At 40.2% G+C, this 12,609-nt stretch overlaps 1 protein-coding gene across 1 annotated transcript; it reads right to left on the bottom strand.

The window, feature by feature from the left end:
* Positions 1-1,738: 1,738 nt before the first annotated feature.
* On the bottom strand, positions 1,739-2,824 carry LOC133887708 (defensin-like protein 1). Its single transcript, XM_062327677.1, has 2 exons — positions 2,758-2,824; positions 1,739-1,905 (listed from the first exon to the last, which is right to left on the bottom strand). The coding sequence occupies exons 1-2, from the start codon at positions 2,822-2,824 to the stop codon at positions 1,739-1,741; spliced, it is 234 nt and encodes a 77-aa protein (XP_062183661.1).
* Positions 2,825-12,609: the final 9,785 nt, after the last annotated feature.

Below are 12,609 nucleotides of genomic sequence, written 5' to 3'. Positions count from 1 at the left end.
CAATATCACATTTAATTGAGTCATCATCATTATCACCATCCCAAAGCAAGGCTAAGCATGACCTACCCTTCCATAACCAAAACCATAACCATGGAGACAAGGATGATAATGAAAAACCAGGGTAATGCCTCACTTTGGATTCCCAACAATATTATTAGCATTCATGTTTGTAAAACAAAATTTTTTATGAAAATTCAGATCAATATGGATAAGGAAAAAACTTGTCTTCACCATACTCAGCTGGGTTTGCAAGGTCATGATGCTGTAATCTTTCTCACTCCTCTGGAAAGTTGGCATCAAGATAAAAAAAGAACCAAATAGGATACGACAAACAACATCACTCAATATTTAAGTTTTTTGCAAATTTTAGCGAAAGAACAAATCAAAATGAAGCTATGGTTGACAAGTTATGCTTTCCAAAAAATTAAAACAAAACAAAATAACTAACTATAGGTGAAAATATGTGATTAGGAATTTTCCTAGAATTTTTAGAAGCAATATATGAATTTCTAGGTTTTTTCTAAAATTTAATAACACTTTTTTGAATTATATAACACTATAAAACATTAAATTGAATTAATAAACATTATTAAACTGTTATAAATTTAATCCTAATTACTAGAATTATTTTTTACTAGAAAGCACATTTATTGCGCAATTATCCTATTTATTATGTGAGCAACATAAAAAAATCAAAAAGAAAATAATAAGCTGACTATGTTGCCGATTTGCATTGCCACGTGGGCTACGGGTTGACATCACCCTTGCGTGGCCACTGAGGTGTCAGATGAGGCGGCGGCTGACATAGTAGGATGACTCTGTGCTGACTGGACAACACCTGAATCCTAGGGCTTACGTGAACAACCATGTGGCAGATGACTGGGTGACTGATTGGACTAAGTTTAAATAAAATCTAAAAGCTTCATCATGGATCGGACAACAACGATCTAACCTAACCAAATAGGTATCTTAGATCTAATCTAACCCATCCAATCGAGATTGAATGGCTACGGCTCGTCCTCCTTGACCTCCGACGGGACGGCGGCGACCATGACCTATCCTGGGATGGTGCATGGCAAGAAACACGTCGGAAGTGGGTTTCTGTGGGTGGATTCGACGTTGAGCAACGAAAAAGCACCAGGGTGGCTCGGTGAACTTTCCAAGGTGGCACGCCATAGTCGACGAGGCTCGGTTGAATCTGGTGATGGTGTACGGCAGCTTGGGTCGTCAGAGCTTGGTGGATCTAGAGTTCCAGTGATGATCACTACTGCAGAAACGCTGGGGACTCCTAACTTTTTTCGTGTGTACTCCTAACTTTGCATTGCAAAGAAAAACATGAACTATATAGTTATAGCATTAAAAACATTAATTGGCACTTGAAGAGACCTCACTGAAAATTTGGCACAGGGTTCATATATCGTGCCGGACGTTACAAGAATCAAGAGCTTACAGCAAGAAATGACACGAGTCATTTTCAACAATTTAAGAAATACAAAGAGGGAAAACGTTAATAACATTTTCAGAAAAGAAAAGCTTAATATGATCGGATGAACACTTGCATGCATAGTCCATCTCGTAGCCCTTACAGCATCTTATTACTGGAAACAAATAGTACGTGTATGTTTTTAACTGACGGAATTAAGGCGCCTTTTGTCAAGCAGGACTTTTATTCGATCGAGGTACCATCCATGCGGCAACAGTGCTGAAGGCTGCCCTTCGAATATAAATCGCCGACCGTCTAGCAGGACTTGGTACACATGCAGTCGCGGTGCCAGCCGCTGCACTCGCCGCCAAGGAAACCCTCGGAACGGCACATTGTGGCGCAGTTCTCATGGTCCTTCATGCATAGCCCTTTGTACAGGGTGCTCTTTGTCTCGCACACCCTCGCATGCGCCGGTATCACCTCTGACAACACATATAAAAAATGTATTAATCATAGGTAAATGCATATCAGGTCTGATAATCAACGTCATATGACCAATTGTTTAGATGCAACCAAGTTATATCATATTCTCTAGAAAAAGTCATGGGATGTGGCTCAAATGAAAAATTGGAGTATAAGAACCCATCCAAAAATCGTGCTTTGTTGTTGCATGCTCCGGTCCCTCCGCTCATAAGAGCATGATGCTTTGGATATCCATGCAATTTTTCTAAACTTGGAGTTCATTATCTGTTTAAATATTTGGATTTGGAAGATTTTCTCACAACGTACTTCTTTATATCTTAATTTTATTAGATTTTGTAATATATTACAAGAGGAATTAGTGGAAAAAGTGATATTTTGAAAACTGAGTCAATGCCTAAAACAAGATGTAATAGTGAGTTGGAGTAGTTCTGATATTTGTTACAATCTTGTGTGGAGTTTAAACCAATCTAAGATACAGTGCATATTGAAGAGATTATATTAATGATTGAAGAAGAACACTCTCTTCCATATTGATTACTAAATATACTTCCTTAGAACCAAAAGAGTTAGAAATCCATATATGTGAATATAATTGTAGACCTTGGATAATAAATTCTTGAAAAAGTTCTGATTTTAATATATCTGTAAATATCCTAGAAAGTACAAAATAATATGTGTTATTTCACCCATGTACATAATTCCATGAATTTACGGCATTCCGGAAAAAATATTAGGTAGCAAAACAAAATATCGAAATCACATAGTCCCGGTAGAATGCAAGGGTTGATATCGGCATAAGCCTGCCTCTATTCTTTTCTACGCCAATGCCCACACTGGACATGTACACTTACCAGTGGCCACGACGACGAGCAGCAGGAGGACGACGACAGTCGGGAAGAACTTACGCGACGACTCCATTGATTTCCCTTAATTTATTTGATAGCTCTACACTTCTCTAGGTTGCTGAATGGAGGATGATATATACCGTGCTCATGCCCTACTTATATAGTCGCAAACAACAGCGTCGTTCAAGGTACCAGCACTACGTATGTCCACATGCATGACCTTGTCAGCTCTATATTTAACTGGCTAGTTTTAGAAGCAAACTACCGGCTGTAACGCGCCATGCTAAACTGTTGTTCTACCTCAGAAAATAGGTTTATATAGGCTTCAAATTACTATGCTCGCCTAAATAGGTAATTTCTCTATTTAATCAGAACAATAATAGAAAGTCAACTACCATCTATTTGGTGCCACATAATTGTTACGAACCAGAGATGATCAAATAACCGCCATCGGTGGTTATGTCCGTCCGTTGAGGAAATGATGACTCCCTAACGAACATGCATCCATTCAACCTGTATAAATTAAACGTTGAATCAATGAAACAAAGCTCGTTTTCACTTTCAATCTCTCGATTCTCTACTGTCATACTCAAAAATGTTATCAGTATGCTATATACCAACCACTTCAGCAAGAACACCATCGACGGATCAAGCATGGAGGATGAAGAACGTACCTTTCCGCTGACACTTGAAACTGCCCTTCATCTTATCCTTCCTCTGCGACGCCATCCTCTTCGCTCGCACATCGGCCAACGCAATTATCTTCGCCATCCTAGCTAGACGTCACCGGCCCTGTTCACCCTTTGGTGCTCATGACACGCCCTCTAGACACAAACGTCGCCATGCCCTAGCAGCAGCACCGGCAGACGGTGCCTGCCACCGTCATCGCCCATGGGGCATCCTCATCGGTCTTCTATTCATCAATGGACAGCCTACCCGCATGACATACCCTCCGTTGGGGTGAGACATCCAGGCAGAGACCGGTCGATTGCTCAGAAGCCTGTCAGCGGTGACAACCATTATGGCACAGGCGGTTTCTCTTTAGGTGCCATCATAATAGCACAGTCGACTGGCGGCAACCAGATCTCCCTCCATGTCATCATTGATGGCGATGGCCAGCACCATTAAGCATGCCCTATCCGAGGCGATGGCTGAATCAATCTGTATGGGCTAGCCCGTCTTCTTCGTGTGGCGCTTCGGAAGGCGCACCGGTGGCACTCGGATGGCGGCACCAATCGACCGGCCGCCCGACCATCAAGTGGAGGTGGCCCACCTCGTCGCCTCCCTATGTCGGTCGCCTGGCTCTAGGGCAGAGGTGGCCCACCTTGTCACGTCACTGTGCTGGCTGCCTGGCCCTCAAGCAGAGGGGGCCCACAATGGTGCCCTCCAGACCTAGCCGCTCAGTCCTTAGGCAATAGTGAACAACCTCATTGCCTCAGAAAGCTGGTTGCTTGGGCAGAGCCTAGTAGAGGCATCGACCATGCTCCATCCGCCGACGGCCCACCTGTGGCGATAGTAGCGCACCCCAATGACACACAGGAAAACTAGGCCTCGGTGGTGTCCAACCACACCTTTTTTGGTGCATCAACCATCCAACAGTGCACGGTGGCCAGCCCTTTAGTGGAGGCGCTCGCGCTCAACACATCGAGTGGTCATAACCTAGATATGTTATGGAGGCGCTGACACTAGCCCTCTGGCGACCCCTCCTATCCGGTGACACTAGTCACAAGACACTGGTGGCGGCCTCTCTCTATCGGTGGCACATTCAGCGGAGATGGCGACACTGTCATATTTAATGATGTTGAGATATGAAATTACATATCGATACCTTTTTTCAATTTCTATACGTATTCAAGGACTGATTCTTTCGATTCTTCAACTGCGGTGCTTCAAACAATGCACAAGTGCGATACTCTCTACGAAAATACATGTCATTCAAGAACAGATTGTCGGGTTCTTCATCGAACATGTTATCAACCCAACAACGAGTTCCATGAACCGATTGTGCCGTCGATGTGTGGGAGACCTTTAGATGACACCATACCTTCTAGTATAGAGTATGCGATAAGAGGAAGTCTACCAGGGGGTTTGATAGCATATATATGTTCAAATGACAGCGTATATATGTATTAATGAAGGATATGAAATACTATGTATTAATGAATGTGTCTTTATTATTGATCCACATTAAATATATGTCTCATTGTATGCATGAATTGAGAGGGAGAGAGAGACAGAGAGAGGAGAGAGAGAGGGAGGAGATATTGAGAGGGAGAGAGAGATAGAGAGGAGAGAGAGGGAGGACGGATAGGAGAGAGAGGGTGGAGAGAGAGAAGAGAGGGAAAACACTGCCGGCTAAATTCTTCAGCCTGCAGTGATAACCCCCTTCAATGCCGATCGCCCACTATTGGCTCCAAAATCGGCAGTGAATGTGGTTTTAGAGCAGGCAATGAACCCCATTTCTGTAGTAGTGATTCTACTCTAGATAGAAAAACATAATGAGCTTCTAATGAAGAATCATCCACAGAGCCTAACGGGTGCAACACCATTGCCTAAACTGTATTCGAACTTCAAAATATGAATAAATTTGGTGGTAAAAAAAGGCACCAAAAGAAGTCCAAAGGAAAGTGGAAGCGCAATAATAATAAGCAGAAATTCAATAGATCCAACAAAAGTAAAGGCAAGTTCAAGAAACATGACCACAATGACAACTCGCAAGTTTGTCATAGTGTAGTTGTATGAATCATCATATCAAGAAATACACTCCTCTAAGCATTTGGTTGATTTATACTAGAAATCTGTTAGAAAAGGAAAATAAGTTCTAGGGACAAGTTTGAAGCTCACTTCCACATAAAACCTGAAATCAATATGAAAGCAAGTTGTTCTCAAGATGTTCCTCAATAGCATAACAATAATATGATCCAGTAGAAGTAGAACGACTTCCTAAATAAAGATGACATGTGGTGGAATACACTTCCCAAGACATGTTTGGAGACATGAATTAGTTTCCTCAAAATCCTCATAAATTTTTACCAGCCACTCTATGTACAACTAAGTGTTGTAATTTTTATTGTTTGTCATTATGTACAATATTGTATCTCCAAATGATACTTAATAATATGGGTTATGTATTCTATATATGATTCATACTGTGGGAGACAATCAAATCAGGAGGAAATATGCTTAGTAAACAGTTATACCACTAACATAATATTAAGGGAGAACAAATATTTCCATATATTTAAAAAGAGAAAATAAAATATTATGACTCTCACTAGACGCGATGCCTTGATTTGCCGGTTCAAGAAGAGTCATATCATTCTTCCTATATGTACTCAAATAGTAATGGAGGATGCACCACTCTTGTATCCTGATTCTACATGTACTCTATTTAGATATCCGTAAAAATAATTTTTATGTGGAAACTCATAATGGCAACAATGATGAATATCTCTTCATCACACAAAAATGACGGATATGACAAGCAAGTGCTTGAGATAATTCCTTCTTTATCCTATGGATTGTACTATATACACGTCAAACATGTATCATATGTTACATATACAATAATTTTTTAGAATTTTATAAATTCAACACTTAGCATGATCGCTTTAGTCATCTTGGTTTAGGGATGTTGAAAAAAATTATCAACAAAGACTTTATAGTCAAAAAATTATAACAAATATACTACACCATTGGCCACTTAGAATGAAACACTCCGGAATTGTTGGTTATTTTTTAGTCTGTAGCCCTAACATTGAATTGCAAAGAAAAACATAAACTATGTAGTTATAGCATTAAAAAAATTTAATTGACACTTTAAGAGACCTCATTGAAAATTTGGCACAGGGTTCATATATTGTGCCGGACGTTACAAGAATCAAGAGCTTACAGCAAGAAATGACACGAGTCATTTTGAACAATTTAAGAAGTACAAAGAGGGAAAACGTTAAAAACATTTTCAGAAAACAAAAGCTTAATATGATCGGATGAACATTTGCATGCATGGTCCATCTCTTAGCCCTTACAGCTTCTTATTACTGCAAGCAAATAATGCGTGTTTGTTTTTAACGGACGTAATTAAAGAGCCTTTTGTCAAGCAGGACTTTTATTCGAAGTACCATCCATGCAGCAGCAGCGCTGAGGCTGCCTTCCTACGTAAATCGGACCGCCTAGCAGGATTTGGTAAACATTCAGTCGTGGTGCCAGCCGCTGCACTCGCCGCCAAGGCGCAGTTCTCATAGTCGTGAATGCATAGCCCTTTGTACAGTGCTCTTTGTCTTCACACCCTCGCATACGCCGGCATCTCCTGACAACACATATAAAAAAAATTGTATGAATGGGGTATCCTAGAGAATATGTAGTGCCATGATAACTATAGGTAAATACATGTCAGGTCATGACCAGTTGTTTATCCAAATACCTATCCACACTTCAGCTAGATGCAATCGAGTTATATCATATTCTCTAGAAAAATCCATTGATACGGCTCAAATGAAAATTGGAGTACAACAACCCTACCCAAAAATCACGCCTCATTAAATTGTGGCATAAACCGGTCCTTCCTATCATAAAAACATTTTGCTTCGGATACACATGCAAACTTTTCTAAACTTTGGATTTCATTGTCAGTTTAGATACTATTGGGAGATTTTTCTCATAACATACTTTGCAATATCGTAAATTTTATTTGATCTTATAATAAATAACAATAGAGATGTGTGGTAAAACAAATACTTTGAAAAGCGAGTCAAAAAAAAGATGAAATAGTGAGTTGATGGAATAGTTTCAATATTTCTTAAAAACACTATCTTCCACAATAGGTACTAAATATGCAACGATAGAACCAAAGAAATGCTAGAAAACTTTATATCAATATATGTAAATATAGATGTGGATCTTGTATTATAAGTTCTAGAAAAATTTCTGATTACCATAGATATGTCGGTACTATAGAAATATGTTTATATGCTGGCCCATCATTACCAATTACTAATAGGCTGACAGTGATGTGGCATCACTGCACGTTCATCAGCCGTGAAAAATCTGGAATCGTGGCTTATGAACCGGCAGTGATAAGGGTCATTGAGCCGGCAGTGATGCCCAGCTCCATCATCACTACCGGCTAAATCCACCGGCCTTCAGTGATACTAATACATCATTGCTGGCTGGTGGTATGAGCTGATAATTATGTGTACAGTATAAAATAGTGGCCTCCCCTGAGCCTGAGTACACCATCGTGTTTTTGGCCCCAGCGACCTTCCTCGCGCTCACCGACGCACCACCGCTTTTGAGCCCTCTCCATCCAATTCCATTGCCCGATGGGCTTCAAAGTGCCACACCTAATCTTTTGTGCACGCTAGTTCGATTGTAGCCCATCATCGCCAGTGCTCCGCGTAAGTCAGCCGGTCGCCACCACGAGCTCCCCCACCTCCCCGATGAACTCCGGGCTATAAGCTGCCTCTGCCCGAGCCGAACGCACGGTGAGCTTGACAATGGTCCAGGGAACCTCGCCGCCCCTTCCCTTCCACTCTCTTGCTCTGCAGTGCATCACCGTTGTTGGCCTAGCTCTACCGCCCACCATGGTCATCGCTGGCTGTGCTTGCCGCCGTACATGCCGCTGTTGACCCCTCAAACGAGTATGCCACAGTTTGTTGAGTATTTTGGTACCCCTCCCTGGCCAAGCTCCATTGCCAGTCACTGCTGGCGATCGGTCAAAGTCGATTAACAACGATCATAAAATCTAGAAAATTCTGAAAGCAATATTACTTGTATTGATAAATTGAAAAAAATAATCTATAATTTGTAGAAAAATATCTAGATCTCAGATAAATAAGAAACAAAGTTTTTTACTTTTGTTTTATCATGATCTGCATGATAAATTACATGCATGCATGAAATGTTCACTGAAATACCTCTATTTCATTAATATGATGTAACTTGTTAATCCATAATTAAATCTTGAAATATCCAAAATTGGTCAATCACACTTTGCTAATCTTCTTCTGTCATTCTCTATACAAGAAAAATATATTTCAAGCATGAAATGCTTGTTTAGCACTAATTCTCTGTTAATCTTGATTAAACTTTTTAAACTTGATTAATTTCTATAGAAATTAATAAAAATCATAAAATGTAAAACTAATTTTTTGGTCTTATCTATGTATACCTTACAGAGTAAAAATACCTTTTGCCATGTTGAGTACTTCCCTCATGTGAGTTTGTTTGGACTACCTCATTTAATTTTGGATTTAAAAATAGCAAGCATATAATTTGGTTAATTAAGTGGACAAATGAACTTCAATTCATATGATTCTTCCTCTACTGTATTCATAACCTCATGCACTACATATCTACCAAATTTCATGTCATTTGGATCACATCTCATGACATTTCATTTTAGTGTCTTTTTGATGCACTTTATCACTATTGAGAGAACGACGTCATGGAGTGTCACGAGGTTGATCCCGAGGATGAATTTGCTATTTAATTTTGATAAATTATAGCTCTATATATGTCATGCATGTAAGGGTTGAGTAATAATGAAAATTCCTAGGGCACCAACAAATACTCATAAGAAGAAGACGCAAAAGCATACAAAAGGTGGCTCCTCCAACCTGGGCCAATTCTTGGTAGGAGATGGCGAAGTAATTTATTTGTTGGTGATTGCAAAATCTTCTAGATGTTATGAATTTGGATTTACAATAATAATATTATTGTAGATGGACAGAAGATGGATGAGCGCAGAGTACAAGAACGGCATTGAGTATTTCCTGTTAGTAGCCGTGGCACACAAGTCAAATACATAGCCTCAATAAATGTGAGGTCCATGCATCGATTGTGAGAAAAATAAGCATTTTTTCACCACTCACTAGATACATTCCTACTTTATGCCAAGGGGCTTTATGCCAGGTTATACTCGTTGGACCGAGCACAGTGAAGCTGAGATCATACATGAAGGACTATACATTGGCAAACAAGATAAAGCCTTATGCACCGATATGCCGGCTGATGAATAAACCAATATGCACCCTGTCGAAGATACATTGGTCGATGATGATCAAGAGGAGATGTTGGCCGACACTAACGCTGATGTTCTAGAGTAGATGTTGCACGATGGGGAGGGAAACTTCACCAATAAAAGAGAGTTTCAAAAGTTCCAGTGTATAGTAGAGGACTCTAAACACCGTTATTCCCAGGCTGTGAGAAGGAGCACACAAAGTTGTGTGCCGTGCTTTTGCCACTACAATTGAAGACAAGCAACAGGTGGTCTGATACAAGCTTCACAGTGTTGTTACTGTTCTTGAAGAAATTGCTTCCAAAGGGAAATGTGCTGCTAGAAAACACTTACCAGGCCAAGTAGGTTGTGTGGCCATTGGGGTTGGAAATGCAGAAAATACATGCATATCCAAATGTTTGCATGTTGTATCGTGGAGAGCATGCAGACTTGGAAGTGTGTCTCGGCTGTGGTGCAGCACAATACAAGCGTGACAGTGATGATATCGATGGTGAAGGAAAAAAGAAAAGGCCTCCCGTCAAGGTGATGTGGTATTTTCCTATAGTCCCTCATTTGGAGCATTTATTTGCGAACCAAAGGCATGCCAAACTGATGCGATAGACCACCGAGGAGTGCAAGGATGATGGAATGATGAGACACCCCACTGATTCTACACAATGGAGAAACATCGATAGGAAATACAAGGAGCCCTTTGCAGAAGATGTGAGTAATATAAGATTTTGGTTGAGTATAGATGGGATGAATCCATTCAGCAATATGAGTAGTAGTCATGGCATTTGGTCTGTTACTCTATCTATCTACAGCCTTCTTCCTTGGTTGTGTATGAAGCGGAAGTATATTATGATGCTGGTGCTGATACCAGGGCCGAGGTAACCTGGCAATGATATTGATGTCTACCTAAAACCATTAATAGAAGATCTTGTAATACTGTAGAACGATTGTGGGTAGGTATGGGATGCATACAAAAGAGAGAACTTCATGCTACACGCAATGTTGTTTGTAACAATCTAGGATTGGCTAGCCCTTGGTAACAATCTACGTGCATGCGTTCATTGCTTGGATGAAACAAAGAGCTTGTGGCTAAAGAACAGCCAAAAAATGGTGTACCTAGGTCATTGTAAATTTCTTCACAGGAATCACCTTACCATAGCAACATGAGAGCTTTTGATGGGCAAGTTGAGACTCGATCATCTCCTAAGCATCGCACTTGGAGACATGTATATGAGATGGTAAAGAGACTTAGGATTATCTCTGGAAAGGGGCGCGGGAGTACACCAGTTCTGAAATCTAATCTTAGAGCTCGTATGTTCAAAAAGAAATCTGTTTTTTATGACTTAGCTTATTGGTCGGATTTGATGGTTCAACATGCAGTCGATGTCATGCACATTGAGAAGAACGTGTGTGATAACTTGATTGGTACGTTACTAGACATACCTACCAAAACAAAGTATACACTCCAAGCATGGAATGACCTGAAACGTTTGAAACTCAGACATGATCTAGATTCCAAAGATATGCAAGAAGGTGATAAATATCTTATTCCCGCTAGTTATAGTCTGAGCAAGGCAGAGAAAATTGTAGTGTACAAGTGTTTGCATGGAATCGAAGTTCCATCCGGTTACTCTGCCAACATAAAGAGTCTAGTAAACATGAAAGATTTGAAATTAACTGACTTCCAATTGCAATTAGAGGTATTCTACCACTAAAGGTCCGAAACACATTCATAAAGTTGTGCTTATTCTTCAACGTGACAACACAGAAGGCCATCGATCTGACCAGGCTAGATAAGCTATAGGAAGATATAATTGATACTCTATCAAAATTTGATGCATGTTTCCCTCCATTGTTTTTTGATTAATAACATTGGGGACTTCCTAGCTTCTTCTAGATTAACAACAGAAGAACTAGCACGACTTACTATAGGAGTGGATATATCAAGTCAGATGTTATATGGTCGTTTGAGTTTGGCAAATCTTTGGTCAAACAAGATATAGAAAGAAACCTTATAACTCAAATATGCCAATTACATTATTGGTATTTGGAGAAGTCCAGGTAGGGTATATAGGTGTTTCCCGTAAGGTATTGATCGGATGTATATTTCCTCAACGGGGACGACTACTTCTGGGTGAAGTTCAATTGCTTGTATGAAATGGACAAGGAAGATTCCCACGACGTGGCTATAATCAGAGCGTGAACTCTGTAAGTGACTTATGCATATAATTCATGTTATATGATCTTGTACATTGAAATCACAAAGCTAAGTTCGCTATTTCATAGAATGGAGATTCAAGCGTGCAGACAAGAATTAGATAATAAAGTAGGATTCATCGATCATGGGATTGTCAACCAGAAAATTATATGTTCAAATCTAGATTTCATCGAGGACTACTTATTGAAGTGTCTGGTTCACCATCAACACAATACCTTCGTACTTTACCCTATAGCTTTGAGTACGTGTTTACGTACCAGGGTGTTCTCCTTTTATGGGTAACTTAATTCTAGTACTAATTTGTTATGGTGAGATATTCCTGCAATTTTTATATTGGTAACTTGATTCAGGCATCAAATTTCGATGTCTATGACACGCCGGTGAGTCTAAAGCTAAGGCGACGATGTGGTAAATCAGGCATGGTCGGGTCCTCCACTCCACCACCATAGGTCCCCTGGCATCCCCGGGTATACACACGCCATCAGTCGTCCATGCGGAGACGTGGTTCTCATTACGGGAGAGGTAGATGGATACTAGACTGGCTCAATTCGACTGACTTTTGGGTGGGTGACCTGTGAAAACCATTATGTATATATTTTTATTTGTCGATGACTATAACTTGTAATATGTG

This window comes from Phragmites australis, chromosome 13, assembly GCF_958298935.1.
Source record: "Phragmites australis chromosome 13, lpPhrAust1.1, whole genome shotgun sequence".
Classification (NCBI taxonomy): domain Eukaryota; kingdom Viridiplantae; phylum Streptophyta; class Magnoliopsida; order Poales; family Poaceae; genus Phragmites; species Phragmites australis.
Note: the sequence above shows the minus strand (reverse complement) of the source record. Positions and strands in the feature narration are given on the sequence as shown.

What these genes read in the sequence shown, in the direction of transcription:
- LOC133887708 (XM_062327677.1), bottom strand. Translation starts at nt 2,824, where the DNA reads ATGGAGTCGTCGCGTAAGTTCTTCCCGACTGTCGTCGTCCTCCTGCTG. An exon ending in GCTCGTCGTCGTGGCCACTG is followed by an intron (nt 1,906 to 2,757) that starts GTAAGTGTACAT and finishes ATGTGTTGTCAG; the next exon opens with AGGTGATACCGGCGCATGCG.